Raw genomic sequence first — 26,655 nt, 5'->3', positions numbered from 1 at the left:
CTGTGTGTTTTGTCATATATGGCTTTTATTATGTTGAGTTAGTTTCCCTCTATGCCCACTTTCTGGAGAGTTTTTATCATAAATGGGTGTTCAGTTCAGTTCAGTTGCTCAGTTGTGTCCAACTCTTTGTGACCCCATGAACCGCAGCATACTAGGCCTCCCTGTCCATCACCAATTCCTGGAGTCTACCCAAACCCATGTCCATAGAGTCAGTGATGCCATCCAGCCATCTCATCCTCTGCCATCCCCTTCTCCTCCTGCCCTCAATCTTTCCCAGCATCAGGGTCTTTTCAAATGAGTCAGCTCTTCACATCAGGTGGCCAAAGTATTGGAGTTTCAGCTTCAACATCAGTCCTTCCAATGAACACCCAGGACTAATCTCCTTTAGGATGGACTGTTTGGATCTACTTGCAGTCCAAGGGACTCTCAAGAGTCTTCTCCAACACCATAGTTCAAAAGCATCAATTCTTTGGCACTCAGCTTTCTTTATAGTCCAACTCTCACATCCACACATGACTACAGGAAAAACAATAACCTTGTCTAGACAGACCTTTGTTGACAAAGTAATGTCTCTGCTTTTTAATATGCTGTCTAGATTGGTCATAACTTTCCTTCCAAGGAGTAAGCGCCTTTTAATTTCATGGCTGCAATCACCATCTGCACTGATTTTGGTGCCCCAAAAAATAAAGTCAGCCACTGTTTCCGCATTTATTTGCCATGAAGTAATGGGACCAGATGCCATGATCTTAGTTTTCCGAATGTTGAGCTTTAAGCCAACTTTTTCACTCTCCTCTTTCACTTTCATCACGAGGCTCTTTAGTTCTTCTTCCCTTTCTGTCATAAGGGTGGTGTCATCTGCATATCTGAGGTCATTGATATTTAACTTATATGCAGAGCACATAATGAGAAATGCTGGGCTGGAGGAAGCACAAGCTGGAATCAAGATTTCTGGAAGAAATGGGTGTTGAATTTTGTCAAAAGATTTTTCTGCATCTGTTGAGATGATGTTTCCCTGATAGCTCAGTTGGTAAAGAATCCACCTGCAATGGAGGAGACCACAGTTTGATTCCTGGGTTGGGAAGATCTACTGGAGAAGGGATACACTACCCACTCCAGTATCCTTGGGCTTCCCTTGTGGCTCAGCTGGTAAAGAATCCACCTGTAATGCAGGAGACCTGGGTTCCATCCCTGGGTTGGGAAGGTCCCCTGGAGAAGGGAAAAGTTATCCACTCCAGTATTCTGGTCTGGAGAACTCCATGGACTGTATAGTCCATGAAGTCACAGAGAGTTGGACACAACTGAGCAAATTTCACTTATATTTATTGAGATGATTATATGGTTTTTATTCTTCAGTTTATTAATATGGTGTATCATATTGACTAATTCGTGTATATTGAAGAATTCTTGTATCCCTGTGATAAATATTTTGATCATGGTGTATTATTCTTTTAATATGTTGTTATATTTTGTTTGCTAGTATTTTGTTGAGGAGTTTTGCATCTATGTTCATCAGTGATATTGGCCTATAATTTTCTTTTTTGTCATATCTGTGTGTAGTTTTGGTATCACGGTGATGGTGGCCTCCTAGAATGACCTTTAGAGTGTTCCTCCCTCTGCAATTTTTTTTTTTTGGCAGCACTTTTTGAAAATTAATTCAGATTGAAAGCTGTTGTTGCACCTCTGCCTCCTCTCTTAGTTCATTATTGAAACAAAGGGAAAGATGTATGAATTCAAACATTCTGGCCTTCACTCTTTAAATCTTGATCTGTTCCCTGAAAATATCAGGTTAAGAAGAAACTGGCTGGCTTCCCCTTTGCTAATTCCTTCCATTTTAATAATATTCATCCCAATATATCCTGCCTCCTTACCTGTTTCTTAGCAATAAGGACAAGGTTGATCCTGATAGAACTATGGCATTTATTTCTACTACCTCAAATCAATATTTTCTAAGAAAATAACACATTATAACTCATTTCTAATACAGCTCTAAAATATTCTGCCATCCATTAAAGAGCTTTCTAATCAACTGAGAGTAATTGAACAGTAATTGAACACTTCTTACTATAAGGCTACCAGATTGTCTTGAAGATACTGTGTTAAGTGCTACTTCAGGAGATAGAGCAGAAGGTAAGGTTTCTTTCCATTGCCTTCTCTTTATCTGTAACATTTTTCTTCATCTCACAGCTAGCTTGGGTTTCATAGCACTCAGCAAGGAGCAGGTGAGACACCTGTTAATAAAGAGGTTAAGAAACCAAGACAAATCAATGACAGTTACAACACTTATGAACCCTTTCCTTAGTTGGATACCTTAACTATTACAGATAACACAAAGCTTCTTCTAAGCTCCAAGTGCTCAAGCCCCCTTTACCTAGATTAACTGTCATCTAATTTTGATGTCCTTGGGTTACAAAGATGGAACATATTTGGTCCTCTGCAGGCTCCCTGTATTGGAGTGTGCTACCTAGCTGAAGTAACAGAGCAATTTGGATTCCGTGGGGGCACAGCAGCTTGATAAAGCCAGTGTGGGACTATGGAAAGAGCACAAGTCCCAGAGTCAAGGCTTATGTTTCTGTGTCAGACGGGCTGGGTTACCCTGGATCAGTCCATTGCCTCTCTTGTCCTGGTTCCTTATTTGTGAAATAGGGTTTTGGTGAGGCTTGAAAGAAACTTGCCAAATTTCTTTGAAAATCATATTGTAAAGGTATTAACATATTAATTGAAACAGATACAAAGCCATATCTAGATCCTTACCAGACATGTGAAAATAGCATGAGATAACGATTCTAGAAGGAAGTGGATGACAGAAGGAGAGAGAAATATTTTAAAACCTCAGAGACCATTTCTGAATAACTTCCCCAACACCCCTATACACACCTTCCATTTCTCTTCAAATCGGAGTTAAGTTATAAAATGATTTTTGACATAAATACATTTAAGATCCCATTTTACTTTTGTTCTTCATATTTTTTCGTAGATATTCCAAAGTCCCCTGGTTCAACCTGCGCCCAGGATCTAGCTTTATAACTTACTTTGTGGCTTTGGCCAAGCCAGTTTTCCAGAGTCACTTTTTTTCCTCTTAAAAAGGGATAAATCTACTCATCACCTTCACAGTGATTGAGAGGATGAAATGAGGGAATATACATACAGCTCTTAGCACAGTATCAGATACATTCCAGGAACTTACATGGCCTTGTTCCCTTCCCCCTCCTCTTATAGAACAGGGCTGCAGCTTTGGCTTTGGACTCTAAGGTACTGTAGCTCAGATCCACAGTCTTTGTGCGCAACCAACTTAATAGTCTTCAGATGCTTTCTAGTGACACTACAAGACAGGGATCCTCAAGACCACCAGGAAATTTTTAGGCTGGATACCAGGGAGAATTTCCTGGTTGTAAAGTTATTGTGTCTAGGATCCAAAGAAGATCAGGGATTCAATTCTTTCTCTAGAGAACTCTTAAACTCAGTATGGATATCCAGAATATCCTGAGACTCATGTCCCACTATTCTCCAGCTCCCGAAAATAGCACCATCTGGGAATGATTTCATTGAGTACTCACAACAAGCTTTTGAGGTGTGGCTTCGTAGGTCCATTTTTCAGATGAGGAAACTGAGGCCCAGAAAAAGAAAGGGCAAGATCAATTGGAAATAACTCCAGCTTACTTTTAGTTGGAAGTGAGTTAAAGTCCTTTATTTGTCCAAAAACCAGCTCTCTGGGCCTGTCCATGCTCTCTAAACAACTACCTCTTGTTCAGATCAGATCAGATCAGATCAGTCGCTCAGTCGTGTCTGACTCTTTGCCACCCCATGAATCGCAGCACGCCAGGCCTCCCTGTCCATCACCAACTCCCAGAGTTCACCCAGACTCACGTCCGTCGAGTCACTGATGCCATCCAGCCACCTCATCCTCTGTCGTCCCCTTCTCTTGCCCCCAATCCCTCCCAGCATCAGAGACTTTTCCAATGAGTCAACTCTTCGCATGAGGTGGCCAAAGTACTGGAGTTTCAGCTTTAGCATCATTCCTTCCAAAGAAATCCCAGGGCTGATCTCCTTCAGAATGGACTGGTTGGATCTCCTTGCAGTCCAAGGGACTCTCAAGAGTCTTCTCCAACACCACAGTTCAAAAACATCAGTTCCTCGGCACTCAGCCTTCTTCACAGTCCAACTCTCACATCCATGCATGACCACAGGAAAAACCATAGCCTTGACTAGATGAACCTTTGTTGGCAAAGTTATGTCTCTGCTTTTGAATATGCTATCTGGTTGCCCCGAAATCATTCACCTCTTTGCCTCTAGAGTCACTTCTCTAAGACATCCCTCCAACTTTACCACTCCTGTGCTTTGAAACATAAAATAACTTGGTATTATTTAGCACACTTAATAAATGTGTGACATATATGTGCCTGTATGATTAAATCCAAACTCGTTTGGATTTAAAAGCATTTCACAACCTGGTTCCAACCTATCTTTTCCAGGTACATCTCCCCATTTCTCCTTTCCTCCTCTGCACTCCATATATTAACCTTGTGCTTCAGACACCTTGGTCTACTTGCCCTTTCCTTTCTGTATGTGTTGTGCCCTGTGCTGGAAAGTCAGTCCTCTTCAGTGGACTGGAAAATTCTCAGTTACCTTTTGAGACCTATTTACACTTTCTCTGCTCAGATTACACTTTATCCATTTCTGTATTATGACAGCACAATGCACTTTAGTTAATGGGTAATTTTTCATACTCTCCTGCTCCTCAAAGGCAAGGACTTGCTTTTATTTATTGTTGTCCCACCCCGGTGCCAACCCCAGTATCCACCCAGTACTGTCCCCAGTACCTCCTTTGTTGATTGGCAAAGTCTGAACTCAGTAACTAGAATGGATGGAGGGCAGGAAGGAAGGAGGTCACCCCCTCTCCATCCTTCAGCTATAGCAGCTGCTCCCTCCTTCCTTCGCCTCTCTCTACCTCCACTCCATCTCCATCTGAATGCCAAAGCCACTAGTTTCCAGACGGTTGCCAGAACACTCAATCTCTCAGAAGCAATGTCACCTGCAGAGTTTCTCTCCAGCCCCAGTGTCCACTAATGAGCGACACCTGGCAAGCTTTTGTTGGTGTGAGGGGCCCCCGCGGGATGTGAGTGTCTCTCATCTGTTCAGTAGCCTTCTGTGGTATTTCTTCCTCATTTTTTTCCGCGCACCGCCCAAACGAATATCACTATTGTTTTGTACTCCTGGCAAACTTTGACACAATTATCGGTGACAAATTGACTTAAAGTGCGGCTGCAGGAAGAGAAACAGGAGTGTCTCGCTTGGCCTTCTGGGAGTTGTAGTCCTGCAGGCCCTGGGCTGCCTGGCTGGTCCTGGAGCTGTGAACTACAGCTCCCAGGCCTTCTCCACGTCCCTACCGCACAGGCTCAGAGCCTCCTGCCGAGAGGAGGTGGTTACATTGTGTCTATTGTATCCCTGGGTCTGTGTGTTTGTGTATTTCTCAGGACGTGAAGTTGAGAGTGAAAAGCATGGCAGATGAGCAGGAAATCATGTGCAAATTGGAAAGCATTAAAGAGATCAGGTAAGTGCAACATTTCAGTGCCCCCCCAAGTCCCCCTCCGAAGCTCCACAAATCCCTCACTACCGGAGAGGGCTATTACCTACAGAAAGTATCTATTGTTGGGCTACTTGCAGAGAGGGACGGGAAAGGATCCCATTCACTATGGAATTCAAGGATGGGAAAGAGGCAGGGGAGAGTCAGAACTAAGACTAGCAGAGAGAGAGGCAGAGAAACAGACTGACCGAGAGGGATCTCTTGTCAGATGTGTTTGAGAAAGCCAGATTGAGACATACAGTGGAGGGGGGGTGGGGGTGGAGCGGGGGTGGGGGTGGGGGTGGTGGGTGGTGTGTGTGTGTGTGTGGCCGGGGTGGCGGTGTTGGTCCCAAGACAGCTTTATTCTTCTTGGGTGGGAGTTAGGGAAATGGCATTCTTGGACCCATTATTCTTTAAAGTGTTGATTGGCTCCAAGGTGTATTTGGCTCCTTGCTCTTTATGAATCTAGATTCTTTTCAGTCTTCTGTTCAACTTCAGGACCTCGAGCTCGGCTGAGCCTTTTAAGAGCAGTCTAACGCATCAGGGGCTGGTGGCAGCAGCTGGGGACTGCCAGCTGGGGATAAGGAGGAATCTTATGCAAGGCCCGCACTGAGAGGACAGACAGCACTCGCTCTTGTGTATTTTTTGCTTTTACTCACCACTTTCTTCCTCTTCTACCAGATGCTCAGGGAGGGGAGAGGGGCGGGAGTGGTGGAGACTGGGGAGGCAGTTACCACCTACTGGCAGTTGCTCTCAGGACCCAGAGGTGATAGGCTGATGGGCAGGTTGGAAAAATGGGTGTTGCCTACATCCCCTCCCCCTTCTCTCCAGGAGTGGCATTAGCTAGAGGATGATACTGTCCTTGCTCAGATCATAATAACTTTGGTTGAGTGAACTGCCTGGGCCAACATTAGGCCTTCCTTCCTCTGCTCTTCTCTGCTAAGACTCCTTGTCCCCCACCTACCCGTCTCTGCCTCGGCTTCCACCCTTCTTCTGAGGGTGATGTGGATCGGGCAGTCTCTTTTTAGTGTTTTTTAGAAACCTGAAGAAAAATGGGGGAGAATATCAAGTGTGTCCCTTTAAGAAATAAGGCTTTGATCAACAGATTTAACCCTTGGAGTGAATGCCTTAGATGAGACTCACACATGATGGTGGTAGTGGGGAAGCGCTTTGGCTTTTTTGTCCTTTGCAGGGATTATATCTCTACCTCTTCTGGAGAGTAAAAGGAAGGAAACTATTATTTACCAAGCTGATTGACCTACTATTGCTGCAAGAGTCCTGACAACTTCCTACACTTCCTTTACAACTGGGAAAATGGAAGCTCAGAAAATTTAAGTAACTTTTCCAGAACCAAACCATTTGAAAATACCAGATTTTGACAGAAACCCAGTCCATTTGTGTGCAGAGGTTCTGGGCTTCCCATTCTGTCCCATGGCTGCTAAGTCATGTCAGTCGTGTTCGACTCTATGCGACCCCATAGATGGCAGCCCACCAGGCTCCACCGTCCCTGGGATTCACCAGGCAAGAATACTGGAGTGGGTTGCCATTGCCTTCTCCAATGCATGAAAGTAAAAAGTGAAAGTGAAGTCGCTCAGTCGTGTCTGACTCCTTGCGACCCCACAGACTGCAGCCTACCAGGCTCCTCCGTCCATGGGATTTTCCAGGCAAGAGTACTGGAGTGGGTTGCCATTGCCTTCTCCAAGGAGGGTCTGGTAAAAGGTAGAGAGGGGGCATGTGTTGCATTTTCTTTTCTGCAAAAGGATCCAGATATAGGGAGTGAGACACCTTGTTGCAGGAAAAGGTCAACTGTCATAACAATTCAGTTAATAATAAACTTTTGCCTGCAAGAAGAGCCTAGACTTATTTTTAACGGACTTTAAAGGAATCCTACCCAACCCCAAGAGAAGGAACAGTTGGAAGCAAGGAGAAGTGACCCATCTTAGTAGAGACCAAATGGAGGGGCATGACTTCCACCCTCACCGGTGGTAAACCTGGCATTCCTACCACTGCTAGCTGGGATAGGATCCTAGGAGGCCCATAGAGAGGCCAGAACTCTCATCCCCAACCAGCAATAGCAAAGAGCCTCTCCTCAAATTGGATGTCAATCAGAGACCCAGTGGATAACCTGGACTCATGCTGCCCCTCTTCCCTGCAAAAGTAGCATGTCAGAGAATGCCTGCAAAAACCAAAGAGATCCAGAGTGTCCAAATTTAATTGAAAAAAAAAAATCACTTGACATACCAACATTATCAATTTCAGTGGCAAGAGAAAGTAAACAGATGCTAGGATTGAGATGGCACAGAGGTTAGAATTGTCCGATAAGGATTTTAAAGTAGCCATCATAAAAATGCTTCAGGGAGCAAATGCATCACACTTGCAAAAATGATAAAATAGACAATCTCAGCATTTAAATAGAAAGTCTCAACAAAGAAATGTAAAGTGCAGAGCAAACCAATGGAAGTTTGAAAACTGGAAAAAAAAAAAGACTTAAAAACTCAATGAAGAGGCTCAACAGCAAGATGGAGAAGACAGAGGAAAGAATCAGACAACTTAAACATTAAACAATAGAAATAACCCAATCTGAACAACAGAGGGAAATTAAATGCAAAAAAAAAAGAAGAAGAAGAAGAAAGAAAAGAAGGACTTGAACAGAGCCAGAACCTCCAGACCTGTAGTGTTATAATAAAGGATCTAACATTCATGTCAACAGAATCTCAGAGAAGAGAAATAAAACAGGGCCAGAAAAGTACCTGAAGAAGTAGTGGCTTAAAACTTCCCAAACTGAGCAAAGGACATAAACCTCCAGATCCAAGAAATTAAGCAAATATCATTAGGAAAGACCTGAAGAAATTCATACGAGACACATTCAACAAGTAAACTTTCTGAAAACAAAAGCAGAGAAAAGATCTAGGAAGCAGCCAAAGAAATAATATTTTACCTATACCTTCTCGACTGAAAAAAATGCACAACATGAGAGTTATGAGTTAAGTTTTATTTGGAGAAATATGATGACTTCACCCAGGGAGACAGCACCTCAGATAGCCCTGAGAAACTGCTCCAAAGAGGTAGGGGGAAAAGTGGGAGTACATGCAATCAAGCACATATTTTTTGTAGAAAGTTTTTGCTGGTCTCATGAAGCTTTTGCTAGTCACAAGAAACAGTTGTTCACCATGAAAGAGTTTTGGGCTTTTCTAAATATGAGGAGATACAAGAATTGGGCTCATCAAATCAGCTCCTGAGAATATCTAACTATCTTAAGACCTGTCCTGCCAGTTTCCTAGAACACAAAATGCCTCATTTCTGCTCTCTACCCTGAACTCCTTCAGAGGGTGTTGGAGGTTAGCAGCTGCAGCAACACATGATTTAATCCTTGTAGAGGTAGATGGCAAGCTCCCACAGCAAGGGCCAATTTGTGATTGACAGGGCCCCTTCATGGTTATAAATTCAGCCATACTTTGGGAGGCATTTCATGACTATTTTGTCCCACATTGCTAGGAAGGCTCATTCTCAGGTCTCAAGAAGATTTTCCAGGCAGGCCACTCAATGTGCTATTACTGGACTAGGTCTTATCAATAGTAATCAAAGGTCTCTGGACTAATTTGTCTTAGTTAAGCCGCTATAGTCCCAGAAAATTTCCCCTTTTTGTATCTTCCCATATAGAGTTACATTATTATAATTGTTGATCACATACAGAATATTTGATCAACTGCTTCAATTTACCTAGTCATCATTATTTTCTTTGGAGGTTCAGTCACACATTTGGTCAAACAAGAAGCAATAATCTTGTAGAACAGGCAAAGTACAAATAATATAATTAGCAATATTATTAAAGTCATAAGTAAGAAGCCAGTAACTTCCATTAGGTGCAGCCCCCTGTATCCTCAGATCTTCTGACTTATTCTTATGCTGTACCAATCTTTATATTTCAGGGAAATTATATATTTTCACTGTCCATATGGCTCCCAATCCAATTTCCTAGTGTCACTAGGCTGCTTATCCTTGGCATAATTTAATTGTTCTCAAGATAAAGCGGGGTGGGGGGGATTGCTTAAATCTTAAATGACCACAATCTGGTGTTAACCATATAAATCCATCCCATAATTATGAGAAGTTGTGTTCCTTGGCTGAATTTTTGCCTGTTGCTCTGCTTGAGCTTGAACAATGACCAGGGTCAGAGCAGGCATTATTAATTGGCCAGTAGAGAAGATCCCACCTAGCAATACAAGAGTAGCCAGAACAGGACAGAAATAAAGTTTTTTAAGGGTCATCCAATTAGAGCCTTGGAGTGGAGAAATCTACCAAGGTAATTTGGAAGTACTAGACACAGGTAGTTGGCCACAACCCAACAATTGGATTGACCTTTAAAATTAGCATAGGATTGTGTCCATGGTAGAAAAACATTTGATTTATATGCAGAGGTCTAAGAAATCAAGAAAACATTATAAATGATCATATGAATCAGGTCTAGCATCTTGGGTAAGCTGTCTACTTTTGATGTCTTTTTCTCATCCTGGTGAGTGTCCTGTGTTTGAACATTGTTTTAAGGTGAATTTGAGATCAGCAGTCCTCTCTATAGAACAGTCTGGTTTAGGGGCCTTTAGAAGTGGGAATTAATCCAAGAGTCAATTTCCCTTCAGTGTTCACTGTGCATTAGCTAGTTAAGAGTACCTGATAAAAAGTCCTTTCATCCAGGTTGGAGATACTCCTTTAAATTGTATCTTTTCCAGTATGCAGGTTGTGGGACAGCTGATCTTCATCCAAAGATTACTGCTCTCCATCCTGAAGTCCTTCAGGGGGTGTTGTAGGTCAGTCGCTGCAGCAGCACATGATTTAATCCTTGTAGAGGTAGATGGCAAGCACCCATGGAAAGTGCCAACTTGTGGTTGACAACCTTCAAGGGAAAAAAAAGAAAAGAAAGTCAGCAGATTCCTCATCAGAAAGTGATGAAGCCCTAGCAGGAAGTAGCACATTTTTCAAGTGCTGAAGGAAAAAGAATCATCAACCAAGAATCCTATGTTCAGTGCTAATAACCTTCAGGAATAAAGGGATAATCAAGATACTCTTAGATGAAAGGAAACAGGGAATTTATCAGTAGGATGTCTATCTTATAAGCATGACTAAAGTAAATCTTAAAACAGAAAAGAAATGGTAAAAGGAGGAAACTTGGAAGAAAGAACATAGTAGACTAAAACCTGGGTAAATACAACAGAATTTCTTTTCCTCTTGAGTTGTATGAATATTGTTTGATAATTGGATCATAATTTATTACACTGTCTCATGTTGTTCTGAATGTGTATAGAGGAAATATTTAAGACATTTATATTATGAACAGAGAGTGTAAAGGAATGTAAAAGGGAGGTAAAATTCCATCTTATTGATCCATTCATCTGTTGATGGACACTAAGATTTCTTCCATATCTTAGCTATTGTAAATTATGATGCTATAAACATAGGGGTGCATGTATCTTTTTGAATTAGTGTTTTCATTTTCTTTGGATTATATACACAGGAGTGGAATTCCTGAATCATATGGTAGTTCTATTTTTAGCTTTTTGAGGATCTAAATTCTGTATGTTGTCTATTATATGTGGATTCTAACAAATAAAACAAACCAATGAACATAGCAAAATATAGAAACAGACTCGCAAATATAGAGAACAAACTAGTGGTTACCAGTAGGATAGGAAAGTGGGGGAAGGGAATGATAAGGGGTAGGGGAATAAAAGACATAAAAAACTATGTATAAAATAAATATTATACATAGATTGTAAAACACAGAGAATTATAGCCAATATTTTATAATAGCTTCGAATGGTACATAGTATATAAAATATTGAGTCACTCTGTTGTACACCTGAACCTAATATAATATTGCAAATCAACTATACTTTAACTAAAAAAAATTATAGATACATTAAATGGAATTCAAAAAAATGTTCAAGTCACCCACATAAATACAGAACAAAGAAAAGAGAAAAAATAAAAACAGAGAGAAAAAACAGGTAACAAAAGATAAAATGGCAGACTTAGCCTTAACATATCAATAATTATGTTGAATATAAATGGTCTAAATACAGCAATTAAATGACATGACTGAACTATATGAGAAAGGGTCAATTCACAAAGAAGACATAATTCTAGATATGTATGTACCAAAAGCGTTTTAAATTAACCTGCTTTTGACAATTTTACAGTAATATGCAAAGGTTATATCACTTGGTTTAAGAATTTAAAATGGGGAAAGTACTACAAATACATACTTGATGTTTACATATGGACAGGTAAAACATGTATTGTAAGTGAAGAGAAGGAAGGGATAGAAGGAACTGGAGAAAAGAACCAACAATGGTTGAACACCTACTAGTTTTAAAACTCTTGGCTCATTTAATACTCAATCTTGCTAATGGGAATCTGTAGTATGAATTATTATCCACACGTTACAGAAAGGATACCAAGGCTCAACGAGGTTAGGTAACCTATCTATGGTCACACAGCTAGGAAAGGAAGAGAGAATATATCCTCCTATTCACTTGGCATATGCATTTCAACAAATGCTGATAATCTGATTAACCATTATCCATAATTCTTTAGCTGTTCTAATCCTAAATCTCCTAAAGGTATAAATAAAGCAGTCTTTTTTGTTGTTGTTGTTTAAAAAAAAATACTTTTGCTTCTTTGCTAAAGTAGTAGTGATAAGGATGAAAAGTAAAAGTGTTAGTTCCTCAGTTATGTCCAACTCTGTGACCCCATGGACTGTAACCCACCAGGCTCCTCTGTCCATGGAATTCTCCAGACAAGGATATTGGAGTGGGTGGCCATTTCCTTCTCCAGGGGATTTCCCGACCCAGGGATGGAACCCAGGTCTCCTGTATTGCAGGCAGATTCTTTACCATCTGAACTACCACAGAAGCCCAATGATGAAGACAATACCACCCCATAATCTGATTAAGTCAAGCTGAGAGCCATACACACCTCCAGGCATATTCACATAAATATACATACTTGTAGTCACATATATATTTGTAGTGACACACACAAACACATTCCCACACACTGATGGCAGAATTTGAAGTGGGAAATATCACCACAGACCATTCCCCACTAATGCTTCTGACACCATGCTCACAGCCCTGTCTTTCCTTTTAATCTAAACCACACTTCAACATTATGTTCCAGATCTCAGCCCCCAAATCCCACTCTGGTATATTTTACCCATGAATTCCTTGGGCTTCCAAGTGGTGATGAAGGAGCATGTGGATATGTGGAAAGGGGAAGGGAAGAATAGGGCAAAAGAGGGGAGATGGAAAACAGGGAAGGAAAGGAGAAGAAGCTACAAGGCAAAGAATGTGAATGCAGCCACCACTAGAGCAACCAGGGCCCTTCACCAGCTCCCCAAATGCATACTAATATCTCCTTAACATGCACATGTCACATCAGATGGCCAAAGTATTGGAGCTTCAGCGTCAGCATCAGTCCTTCCAATGAATATTCAGGGTTGATTTCCTTTAAAATTTTGCATTCCCAACATCCCCTAAAGATCCCTTTATATCAAATTTCAGTCCATCTCTATTCCCACCCTCAGCCCCAGGCAATTAGTAATATACTTTCTGTCTCTACATATTTGCCTTTTCAGGACATTGCACATAACTTAAAACATTGTTTTTTTTTAGGCTCATCTACATTGTACCATGTATCAGCATTTCGTTCTTTTTTATTGGCAAGCAGTATTCCATTGTATGGTTATACATGTGTTTTGCTTATTCTTTGCTTATTCTTTCATCAGTTCATGAACACTGGAGTTGTTTCTACCTTTTGGCTCTTATGAATGCTGCTCTGATCTTTTGCATATAAGCCTTTGTGTAGAAATGTGCTTTCATTTCTCCTGGTTAGATTCCTAGCATGAAATTTCTGGGTCTTTTTTATAACTTTTTAAGATAATGCAAAGCTGTTTGGGCTCTAAAATCACGGTGGATGGTGACTGTAGCCATGAAATTAAAAGGTGCTTGCTCCTTGGAAGAAAAGCCATGACAAACCTAGACAATGTATTAAAAAGCAGACATATCACATTACCTGCAAAGGTCTGTGTAGTCAAAGCTATGGTTTTTCCAGTAGTCATGTGAGAGCTGGACAATAAAAAAGGCTGAATGCTGAAGAATTGATGCCCTTGAACTGTGACACTGGTGAATACTCTTGAGAGTCCCTTGGACAGCAAGAAGATCAAACCAGTCAATCCTAAAGGAAATCAACCCTGAATATTCACTGGAAGGACTGATGTTGAAGCTGAAACTCCAATACTTTGGCCACCTGATGTAAAGAGCTGACTCTTTGGAAAAGACCCTGATGCTGGCAAAGATTGAACGCAAGAGGAGAAGGGGACAACAGAGGACAAGATGGCTGAATGGCGTCACTGACTCAATGGACGTGAGTTTGAAAAAACTCTGGGAGATGGTGAAGGACAGGGAAGCCTGGCATGCTGCAGTCCATGGGGGTCACAGGGTCAGACACAAAGTGGCTGAACAACAAAAAAGCTGTTTCCCAAAGTGGTTGTGCCAATTTCCATCCCTAGAAGCAGAATGTGAAGGTTACAGTTTCTAATCCTGTTGGGCATATTCTTCATACATTTATTTTCCACCCATCTGTCTTCTCTGGTGAAGTGTCTACTGAAACATTTTGCCATTTTTCAGTTTAACCTTTAACCCATTTTTCAGTTGGGTTATTTGTTTACTTACTGTGAATCTTGTGTATTCTTTGCTTTCATCAGATACATGCCTTCCAAAAATGTTCTCCCAGTCTGCAGCTTGTCTTTTCATCCTCTTAAGAGTGTCTTTTGAATTGCAGAAGTTTGTAAAGTTAATAAAGTAGTCTTGCTCATCAGTACTTTCTTTTACAGATTGTGATTTTTGTATCATATAAAAGAAATCTTTGCCTAAGCCAATGTCACAAAGGTTTTCTTCCAGGAATTTTAGGTTTTACACATAGGCCTACAATCCACTCTCACTTAATTTCTGTGTGATTTAAAGTATAGTTTGAAGCCCCTTGCTTGTTTGTCTTTGCATGTAGATATCCAGTTTTTTCAGGACCATTTAGTGAGAAAGTGATTTTTTCTCCACAGAACTGCCTTTGCATCATCATTAAAAACAGTTGGCCATATATTTGTGGGTTTATTTCAGGACTCTATTCTCCACAGGTCTACTTTTGTACCTTTATGCCTATACTTCACCTATTTTGAAAACTTCAGCTTTAAAATAATTCTTGAATTAAGGCAGTGTAAGTTCTCCAAATTTGCTATTCTTCTTGAGAGTTGTTTTGGCTACTCTAGGCCCTTTGCATTTCTGTTTAAGTTTTAGATTCCACTACTCAATTTCTACAAAAAATGTCTGCACTGAGACTTTGGTAGCATTGCCAAGATACCACACTGCATTTAGACAGCTTTCTTTTGAATAGTGTTAGCATGGTGTATCTTCTTCTCCTCTTTATTTGTTTCTTTATATTTAAAGTAGGAATCTTATGGGTAGTCCAGAGTTTGGTTTGTTTATCTGTTTGTTTTTTTCCAATCTGATGATCTCCTTTTTAATTGAGGGTGTTTAGGCCATTTATATTTAACATATTTATTGATATGATTAGAATGAGATCTACCACCTTGTTGTTTCCCATTTATCTTATCTGTTTTTTGTTCCCTTTTCCCTCCCTTTCTGCCTTCTTTTGGATTAAGTATATTTTATTTGATCTGTTTTTCTGACTTTTAAGCTGTTTTCTGTTTTTTTCTTAAATTGTTTTAGTAGTTTACCTGTCACAGTTTATCTTCAAGTGATCTCATATTGCTGCAGATATAGTGTAAAAAAACTTACAATGTTGTATTTTTGTTTCTCCCTTTCTGGTCTCTGTGCTTTTACACTGATGCACTTCTTGGTTTAAATTGTTGATTATCTTTTTTAATTAATTTGAATAACAAGAAAAAGAATCATATTTTTTTCAAGTTCAGTGTTCAATATTCTTCTGCTATCATTTTATTTCTGTTTGAAGGACATCTTTCAACATTTATCATAGAGCAGCTTTGCTGATGATATAGCAGCTCAGGTATTCTATGTCTTAAAAAGTTTTAATTTCACTTTGTTTTTAAAAGTTATTTTCAGTGTGTAAAAATTGTATATTGGTAGAGGTTTTCCGCTCCCCCCCCCCCAGTACTTTAAAAATAATATGCCATCTTGCTTCTATCGTTCATTTCCCTGTGGCTAACTTTTCTTTTTTTCCCTCAAGCTGCTGTGAAGTTTTTCTGTTTATCACTGGTTATGAACAATTCCATTGTGTTATCACTTGATGTAGTTTTTCTCCTGCTTCCTATGCTCGAGATTTTTTGAACATTTTGGATTGGTGTGTGTGTTGTTTTCATCAAATTTGAAACATTTTTGGTTATTAATTCTTCAAATATTTTTCTTTTCTCTCTCCTTCCTGATCTCTGGTTACATGTACTTTTAGCCACTTGAAGTTGTCCCACAGTTTGCTGATGCTGTTTATTTTTTTAATATTTTTTCCTCTATATATTTCATTTGGGAAACTTTCTATTGGTATGCCTTCATGTTCATTAATCTTTTCTGCTTTATTGTCTAAATTGACTAATGTAGTTTTCATTGCAGTCATTGTAGTTTTCATATTTAAATATCTTATTTTTATATTTGAAATTTTTTCATCTCTCCCTCATCTCTACTTAATGTGGCTAGTATTTCTTCAAGCTTTGTGAATATATGAAATACATTTATAATAACTATTAGTATTCTTAGCTTCTAATTCTATCAACCGTGTTATTTCTTGGTCAGTTTAACTTATTATTCTCAACATTATGAACTACATTATTCATGCTTAATTGTACACCTGGCAAAGTTTTGTTAGATATCAGACATTTTGAAATTTACTTTGTCTCTGCATATATTTGCATTCCTATAAATATTCTTGAGATTTGTTCTGGCATGTCATTAAAACATTTGGAATCAGTTTTATCCTTCCAGGCCTTGCTTTTCAGCTTAGTTAAGTGGGACCATAGCAGCATTTAGGGCTGCCCAGGTGGCACTATTTGTAAAGAACCCACATGGCAATGCAGGTAACATAAGACATGCAAGTTCAATCCCTGGATCAGGAAGATCTCCTGGAGGAGGGCATGGCAACCCACTCCAGTGTTCTTACCTGGATAATCTCATGGACAGAGGAGCCTGGCAGGCTTCAGTCCTTGGGGTTGAAAAGAGTCAGACATGACTGGTGTGACTTAGCATGCACGTGCACATAGCAGCATTTAGTGTAGAGCTCATTTTCCTCAGAACTTATCTTTGTATTCTAATGTTTTATAAATTGTGAATTTTTTCTACCTTAGTTGTTTGGAACAGTCACTGTTCTCAGGCCTTTGTGGGCTCTGATCACTGCTTCCTCTAATCTTTGAGGAAAATTAGTTGTTTCCTTGTCTTCAGATAGTTAGTTTCCTTACACACACATGCTGATCAGTATTTCAGTGAGAACTTGAGGGGGAATCCTCTGAAAATTGTAACCATTCTCTATCTACACAAGTTTTCCTTCTCCAGTACTCTTTCCTGCAAACTCCAGATGACTTGGCATCCCCAGACTCATAACTCCATTTCCTCTGTTGAGGGAGATGGCCAGGCTCTGTCTGAGTTCCCTGTCTCTGCCTTGCAGATTAGAGAATTTCTCTAGGCAATAGGATACGGCAATCTTCAGGTTCATCTAAGCTTTTCCACTTCTCAGAGATCACTGACCTTACTTGCCTGATGTCCAATATCTTGAACCCCACTTTTTAATATATTTTTTTCTTGGTGTTTTTGTTTGTTTTCCTTTAGTTTTTCAAAGGTGAGATGGAAAATCTCGTTCCTCTTACTCTATCATGAATAGGATGGAAGTCAAGGCTATCCCCTAAATTTGGTTTTAGAGAATCAGATTTTACCATTAATTATAAACATATTTTATATTAAAAAAAAAAAACTAAAGTCAGGATGTGTCTTAAATACAATTCTACTTTATAATTGCTGTTGGCCAAGAGGGAACTGTGTTATTTTCCATGCGTAAACACATGGGAACTTGACCATGACTGTTCACATTATCATGCCTTCATATAATTGAATAATGTGTATGTTGTGACTGGATGTTGAGTTTAACTGCCATTAAAGTATCTTCAAAAAGATTTTATCATGGTTTTTCCTTGAAATAAAAAGTTATTGTATATGAGAAATGAATCAGACTGGAAAAGTCTGATTTAAATATTTTTTAAAATCAGTCTACCAATGACCCAGCAATCCCACTGCTGGGCATACACACCAAGGAAACCAGAATTAAAAGAGACATGTGTACCACAATGTTCATCACAGCACTGTTTATAATAGCCAGGACACGGAAGCAACCTAGAGGTCCATCAGCAGACAAATGGATAAGAAAGCTGTGGTATATATACACAGTGGAGTATTCAGTTCAGTTCAGTTCAGTTCAGTCGCTCAGTCATGTCCGACTCTTTGCGACCTCATGAATTGCAGCACGCCAGGCCTCCCTGTCCATCACCAACTCCTGGAGTTCACTCAAACTCACGTCCATCGACTTGGTGATGCCATCCAGCCATCTCATCCTCTGTCATCCCCTTCTTCTCCTGCCCCCAATCCCTCCCAGCATCAGAGTCTTTTCCAATGAGTCAACTCTTCGCATGAGGTGGCCAAAGTACTGGAGTTTCAGCTTTAGCATCATTCCTTCCAAAGAACACCCAGGACTGATCTCCTTCAGAATGGACTGGTTGGATCTCCTTGCAGTCCAAGGGACTCTCAAGAGTCTTTTCCAACACCACAGTTCAAAAGCATCAATTCTTTAGCACTCAGCTTTCTTCACAGTCCAACTCTCACATCCATACATGACTACTGGAAAAACCATAGCCTTGACTAGACGGACCTTTGTTGGCAAAGTAATGTCTCTGCTTTTGAATATGCTATGTAGGTTGGTCATAACTTTTCTTCCAAGGAGTAAGCGTCTTTTAATTTCATGGCTGCAGTCCCCATCTGCAGTGATTTTGGAGCCCAGAAAAATAAAGTCTGACACTGTTTCCACTGTTTCCCCATCTATTTCCCATGAAGTGATGGGACCAGATGCCATAATCTACGTTTTCTGAATGTTGAGCTTTAAGCCAACTTTTTCACTCTCCTCTTTCACTTTCATCAAGAGGCTTTTTGGTTCCTCTTCACCTTCTGCCATAAGGGTGGTGTCATCTGCATATCTGAGGTTATTGATATTTCTCCCAGCAATCTTGATTCCAGCTTGTGCTTCTTCCAGTCCAGCGTTTCTCATGATGTACTCTGCATATAAGTTAAATAAGCAGGGTGACAATATACAGCCTTGATGTATTACTCAGCCATTAAAAAGAACACATTTGAATCAGTTCTAATGAGGTGGGTGAAACTGGAGCCTATTATACAGAGTGAAGTAAGCCAGAAGGAAAAACACCAATATAGTATACTAATGCATATATATGGAATTTAGAAAGATGGTAACGATAACCCTGTATGTGAGACAGCAAGAGACACAGATGTATAGAACAGTCTTTTGGACTCTGTGCAAGAGGACGAGGGTGGGATTTTTGGGAGAATGGCATAGAAACATGTACAATATCATATGTGAAATGAATCACCAGTCCAGGTTTGATGCATGATACAGAATGCTTGGGGCTGGTGCACTGGAATGACCCAAAGGGATGGTATGGGGAGGGAGGTGGGAGGGGGGTTCAGGATGTGGAACACGTGTACACCTATGGTGGATTCATGTTGATGTATGGGTAAACTAATATAATATTGTAATTAGTCTCCAATTAAAATAAATAAATTTATATTTTTAAAAAATAAAATAAAATCAGTCTACCAGAGCTCTTTCAACAACTATTAATGAATATTAACATTAAAAGCAAGCATTTTGTTGTAATATAATTGGTAGCATTTCTCTCTTTTAGTAGTCCGTAAGATAATGTGTACCTTATGTCCAATGGCATCTTAGAATTAATTAAATACAGGAGCCAATTAACCAGGATATATATTAGTAAAGCTAATCCAACGTGGTTCCAGATTAACAGTGGCTAAAACAAGACAGAAATTCATCCATTTATTTCTCATATTATCAGCCTTGGAACAAGCTGCCTGTGTTTCTTGTTGTTATTCCATTTTGGGGACTCAGGCTCTTTTTATCTTATTGCATCACCATGTACAGGGTGTAGCCCTCATCTACATGGCTGAAGATGGCTTGATGTTGTGTATACATATTAGGCAGTGGGAAGAGGGCAAAGGGGAAGTGAATGACATGCTCTTTCCCTTTAGGGTCATAGCCTACATGTTGCCTATATTGCTTGTGTGTTCATTCCATTGGCCAGAAAACTGTCACGTGGTCAGAAAAAGCTACAAACGAGAGACAGAAATATAGCCCTTAGTCCAGGTGTCACATACCCAGATGACAATAAGAGGTTCTATTATGGAAGGAGGGGAGGATGAATTTGGTGGGCCAAGGAGCATTTGTGTTCTGTGTGGCCCTAGGGTTTCAAATTGTTGGAACTGCCTATAGAAGGAATGGATTGTCTAGAGAAATGGTGAAAAATCTGTGTAAGTTGTTCAAGGATAGCCTAACTGAACACTGGAAGTCATATATTATAGAAAGGACTTAAGCAGTGGTTGGGAAAGGGACAACAAATGCCTTCAAAAGTCCTTCCCAGCCTGGAGCTTCACATGTGCTCAGGTTCTACCCACACTGGTCTGTGAATCCTACTTGCTGTATGTGAATCACTTGGCTGCCGTCTGTGCCAAGTGTTTGACTTCACTGCAATTGCCCAAATACGTACAGAGAGGCATTACCGAATCAATTGACATGAGTTTCAGCAAGCACCGGAAGTTGGTGGTTGAGAGGGGAGCCTGGCATACTGCTGTCCATGGGGTCGCCAAGAGTTGGACACAACTGAGTGACTGAACTGAACTGAACTGATACAGAGAACTTTAGATAAATTTCTGTTTGGCCCCCAGAGATCAGAGAAGGGGCATGAAGGTGGGCAGAGCACAATAATTTGGTTGAGTTCAGTTCAGTCACTCAGTCGTGTCTGACTCTTTGTGACCCCATGAATTACAGCACTCCAGGCCTCCCTGTCCATCACCAACTCCCAGAATTCACTCAAATTCACGTCCATCGAGTCCGTGATGCCATCCAGCCATCTCATCCTCTGTCGTCCACTTTTCCTTCTGCCCCCAATCCCTCCCAGCATCAGAGTCTTTTCCAATGAGTCAACTCTTCGCATGAGGTGGCCAAAGTACTGGAGTTTCAGCTTTAGCATCCTTCCTTCCAAAGAACACCCAGGGCTGATCTCCTCTAGAATGGACTGGTTGGATCTCCTTGCAGTCCAAGGGACTCTCAAGAGTCTTTTCCAACACCACAGTTCAAAAGCATCAATTCTTCGGCGCTCAGCTTTCTTCACAGTCTAACTCTCACATCCATACATGACCACTGGAAAAACCATAGCCTTGACTAGACGGCCCTTTGTTGGCAAAGTAATGTCTCTGCTTTTGAATATGCTGTCTAGGTTGGTCATAACTTTCCTTCCAAGGAGTAAGCGTCTTTTAATTTCATGGCTGCAGTCACCATCTGCAGTGATTTTGGAGCCCAGAAAAATAAAGTCTGACACTGTTTCCCCATCTATTTCCCATGAAGTGATGGGACCAGATGCCATAATCTACGTTTTCTGAATGTTGAGCTTTAAGCCAACTTTTTCACTCTCCTCTTTTATTTCATCAAGAGGCTTTTTAGTTCCTCTTTACTTTCTGCCATAAGGGTGGTGTCATCTGCATATCTGAGGTTATTGATATTTCTCCCGGCAATCTTGATTCCAGCTTGTGCTTTTTTCCAGTCCAGCGTTTCTCATGATGTATTCTGCATATAAGTTAAATAAGCAGAGTGACAGTATACAGCCTTGACGTACTCCTTTTCCTATTTGGAACCAGGCTGTTGTTCCATGTCCAGTTCGAACTGTTGCTTCCTGACCTGCATATAGCTTTCTCAAAACGCAGGTCAGGTAGTCTGGTATTCCCATCTCTTTCAGAATTTTCAACAGTTTATTGTGATCCACACAGTCAAAGGCTTTGGCATAGTCAATAGAGCAGAAATATATGTTTTTCTGGAACTCTCTTGCTTTTTCCATGATCCAGCAGATGTTGGCAATTTGATCTCTGGTTCCTCTGCCTTTTCTAAAACCAGCTTGAAAATCTGGAATTTCACGGTTCACGTATTGTTGAAGCCTAGCTTGGAGAATTTTGAGCATTACTTTACTAGCGTGTGAAATGAGTGCAATTGTATGGTAGTTTGAGCATTCTTTGGCATTGCCTTTCGTTGGGATTGGAATGAAAACTGACTTTTTCCAGTCCTGTGGCCACTGCTGAGTTTTCCAAATTTGCTGGCATATTGAGTGCAGCACTTTCATAGCATCATCTTCCAGAATTTGAAATAGCTCAACTGGAATTCCATCACCTCCACTAGCTTTGTTCATAGTGATGCTTTCTAAGGCCCACTTGACTTCACATTCCAGGATGTCTGGCTGTAGGTGAGTGATCCTACCATCGTTAATCAGCATTTAGCCGTATCTTGACGGTGGTGGGATAGAGCTGCTAGCTGAGTCAGGCAGAGATTAAGAGAGAAAGGAGACCAGCTCACGATGTATTCTGTTACAGATCTCCAACGAAGCTTCCCCACTGTTCCTCCTTTCTGAGTGCAAGCACAGGTACAGGTGCCCTTATGCACTACTATAAGGAGTGTGAACTGGTGTAGACATCATGCACAGCAAATTGGCACTGCTTAGATAAAATAAGAATATAACTTAACTGTGCACCAGATTTCCCATTCCTTGGATAGAGACCCCCCCAAAAAAAATTTACGCAGACAAGTACAAGAATATTCATCAAAGTATTGCTTTACAGGGGGCGAATGGAAGCAAAGTGAGAATCTATCCTTGGAAGGGTAGACAGGTAAAAATGTGGTAGGTGGCCACATTAGAAGGAAAGAATCCTGGATCTTAATATCAGAGTGCCATGTGAAACCTATATGGTATCATTAGTCTATACTGTGTGTGTGTGAGAAAGAGAATTAGTCAGCTTAGTCTGCCACAAAGAAACAAAGGATATTCTGAGTGTCTTAAATAACAGGCCTTTATTCTCTCTCAATTCTGGAGGCTAAAACTTCATGATATAGATACCAGAAATTTTGATTTGGGTTAAGGGCTCTCTTCCTTTCCTTGTAAATGGCTGCTTCTTCCTTGTGTCCTCATACACCAATTCCTCTGGTCTTGTGTGTAGATAGAGCTCATGTGTCCCTATCTCAACTTATAAGGATGTCAGTACTACCAGATTAGGGCCCTACTCTGATGACCTCATTTAACTTTATACTTCCCTAAAAATTCTCTCTCTAAATATTTTGGAGGTTAACCTTATACCTCCTTAAAATTTATCTCAAAGTACCTGGAAGTACTTTGGGGTTTAGGGCTTAAATATATGTATATCAGGGGGCTCAATACATTCCATAACATTCTTCCCTATGACTTTTACCAAATGCATGTCCTTCTCACATGCAAAATCCATTCATCCCTTCCCAACAGCCCCAAATGTCTTAATGCATTCCAGCACATATGCCCAGTCAAAAGACTCATCTATATATCATCTAATTTAGGGTTCAATGAGACTTGAGGTCTGATTCATCCAAAAGGCAAAATTCCTCTCCAGCTGTGAAATCAGACAAATGATCTGCTTCCCAAATATAATGATAGGACAGGCATAGGAAAAAAACATTCCCTTTTCAAAAGGGAGAAACCAGAAAGAAGAGAGGAATGATAGATCTCAAGAAAGTGCAAAACCTAACAAGGCAAATTTCTTTAGATTTTTCAGGCTGGAGAATAATCTTTGGCTGCATGCCTTGGGCAGTATCACCCCCACACTCACAGCATTTTGCTGTCACTTTTCTCCTGAGGCACTAGTCAGAGGCAGCCTGGCCCACTGAAACTGAGGAGGCAACAGCCTTCCCTCCAGGGTCTGTTAGGTCTAGATCCAATGGTGGGAATTGTAGCCCTGATGACCTCTAAATCACCTTTGGTGCCATTCTTTACTTGAAGGATGAAGCATGTTTGCAGCTAAATAACTCTATTGTCCTGTCTTGTAGATTCCAAACTCTTCCCTTTAGTTCATCCTCTCTCTGCTCCCCTGGTCCATGCTGACAGTGTCTGTGTTTGCATAATCCCATCTCTATTCCTGACTTCTGCTGAGATACCTAATTAAAATCATGAGTAATCTCCTCAGGGAGTGGTTTTCTAGGCACATCCATAGTGTTCACTCCAGAACATGCTTTATATTTTTGGCAATGTGGATAGAATGAGAATTTTTCAAATATTCAAGTTCTGGTTCCTCTTGTTTAATGATTCTTTTGATTTATCTCTCCTCTTGCATTTCACTATAAGCAGCGTCTCTTCACATGCACACTTTGCCTAAAAATCTCCTCAACTAAATATCTAATTTCATTGAGCACAGTTACTACCTTCATAAAACATTAGGGCAAATTTCAGCCAAATCCTTTACCACTGTATAATAAGGATGAATTTTTCTCCAGTCTGTGACAGTCACTTAAAGGCAATATAGGCTTTTTCTAGCATGTACCTCAAAACTCTCCCAGCTTCTACTCATCACCTAGTTCCAAACCCACTTCTACATTTTTAGATTTTTATTAAAATAGTACCCCACTTCATGGTACTGAAATCTGTGTTAATCTGCTTGGTCTTCCAAGACAAAATGTCACAGACTGGGTGTCTTAAAGAACAGACATTTGTTTTCTCATATTTCCGGAGGCTAGAAGTCCACGGTCAAAGTGCCAGCAAATTTGCTTTCTTGTGAGGGCTCTCTTCCTGGCTTATAATCAGCTGTGTTTTTGCTGTGTCTTCACATGGTCTCTCTTCTGTGCATGTAGAGAGAGAGAGAAAACAACCTCTGATATCTCTTCCTCTTCTTATAAGGGCATCACTCCAATAGGATTAGGGTCCCACATTTATGACTGCATTTAACCTTAATTATCTCTCTAAAGCACTCCCTCTAAACTTGACCCACGTTTTGGATTAGGGCTGCAACGTACAGATTTTGGAAGAACAAGATTTAGTCCATGACACTCACAATATCTAGAGATCTCTACAGATAAATAGGCTGATAGATTTTATCTTTCCCTCTCCTTTTCTCCCTATCTGTTGTTCACTGCTTAGTCACTAAGTCATGTCTGACTCTGCAACACCATAGACTGTAGCACACCAGGCTTCCCTGTCCCTCACTATTTCCAGGAGTTTGCTCAAACTCATGTCCATTGAGTCAGTGATGCTATCCAAACATCTCATTCTCTGTCGTCTCCCTCTCTTCCTGCCCTCAATCTTCCCCAGCAGCAGAGCGTTTTCCAATGTGTTGCCTCTTTGAATCAGGTGGCCAAAATATTGGAGCATCAGCTTCAGCATCAGACCTTCCAATGATTATTCAGGGTTGGTTTCCTTTAGGATTGACTGGTTAGATCTCCTTTCAGACCAAGGGGCTCTCAAGAATCTTCTCCAGCACCACAATTCAAAAGCATCGATTTCTCAGACTTCTTTTTGGTCCAACTCTCACATCCATACATGAATACTGGAAAACCAAAGCTTTGACTATTCAAATGTTAGTCAACAAACAGTTGTCTCTGCTTTTTAATATGCCACCTAGGCTCATCATAGCTTTTTTTCCCAAGGAAAAAGCATTTTTTAAATTTGTGGCTGCAGTCACCATCTGCAGTGATTTTGGCACCCAAGAAAATAGTCTGTCACTGTTTCCACGTTTTCCCAAACTATTTGCCATGAAGGGATGGGGCCAGATGCCGTGATCTTTGTTTTTGAATGCTGAAATCTAAGCCAGCTTTTTCACTCTCCTCTTTCACCCTCATCAAAAGGCTCTTTAGTTATTCATTGCTTTTTGCCATTAGAGTGGTATTGTATGCATATCTGAGGTTGTTGATATTTCTCTGGGCAATCTGATCCAGCACAGCATTTTGGATGATGTACTCTCCATAGAAGTTATATAAACAGGGTGATGATACACAGTCAAGAAATACTCCTTTCCTAATTTTGAACCAGTCCTGTAGATGTCCAGTTATAACTGTTGATTTTTGTCGTGCATACAAATTTCTCAGCAGACAGGTGAGGTGTCTGATATTCCCATCTCTTTAAGAGTATTCCACATTTTGTTGTGATCCACACAGTCAAGGTTGTGGTCTGGGCTTCAGCAGTACATGAACTGTGAACTTTCAGGTGATCAACCTGGATTTAGAAAAGGCAGAGGAACCAGAGATCAAAATTTAAAAAATCCATTGGCTCATAGGAAAAGCATCATAGTTCCAGAAAAACATCTACTTCTGCTATATTGATTATGTCAAAGCCTTTGTCTGTGTAGATCACAACAAACTGTGGGAAATTCTTCAAGGATGGGAATAACAGACCACCTTACCTGCCTGAGAAACCTTTATGCAGGTCAAGAAGCAACAGTTAAAACTGGACATGGAACAACAGACTGGTTCCAAATTGGGAAAGGAGTACATCAAGGCTGCCTATCATTATCCTGCTTATTTAGCTTATATACAGAGTACATCATATGAAATTCTGGGCTGGATAAAGCACAAGCGGGAATCAAGATTGCCGGGAGAAACTTCAATAACCTCAGATACGCAGATGACATCACCCTTATGGCAGAAAACGAAGAAGAACTAAAGAGCCTTTTAAAGGAAGTGAAAGAGGGGAGTTAAAAAGCTGGCTTAAAACTCAACATTCAAAAAACTCAGATCATGGCATCCGGTCACATCACCCCATGGCAAATAGATGGGGAAACAGTGGAAACAGTGTCAGACTTTATTTTTGGGGGCTCCAGAATCACTGCAGATGGTGACTGCAGCTATGAAATTAAAAGATGCTTACTCCTTAGAAGAAAAGTTATGGCCAAACTAGACAGCATATTAAAAAGCAGAAACATTACTTTGCTGACAAAGGTCCATCTAGTCAAAGC

General features: G+C 40.5%; 1 protein-coding gene across 7 annotated transcripts in view; it reads left to right on the top strand.

Moving 5' to 3' along the window:
• The first annotated feature begins 5,395 nt into the window (after window positions 1-5,395).
• Window positions 5,396-26,655, top strand: part of ZC4H2 (zinc finger C4H2-type containing) — a 78,045-nt gene continuing 56,785 nt past the window's right edge. For all 7 annotated transcript variants that reach the window (XM_086390100.1, XM_086390095.1, XM_086390098.1 and 4 more), the window contains exon 1: window positions 5,396-5,548. In XM_086390100.1, coding sequence (XP_086246226.1) covers window positions 5,496-5,548 — 53 coding nt within the window. In that variant the 5' untranslated portion in view covers window positions 5,396-5,495. The remainder of the gene's footprint in view (window positions 5,549-26,655) is intronic.

Source organism: Bos grunniens, chromosome X, assembly GCF_055505025.1.
Source record: "Bos grunniens cultivar Pamir isolate PY7600 chromosome X, Bosgru_T2T1.0, whole genome shotgun sequence".
Classification (NCBI taxonomy): domain Eukaryota; kingdom Metazoa; phylum Chordata; class Mammalia; order Artiodactyla; family Bovidae; genus Bos; species Bos grunniens.
Note: the sequence above shows the minus strand (reverse complement) of the source record. Positions and strands in the feature narration are given on the sequence as shown.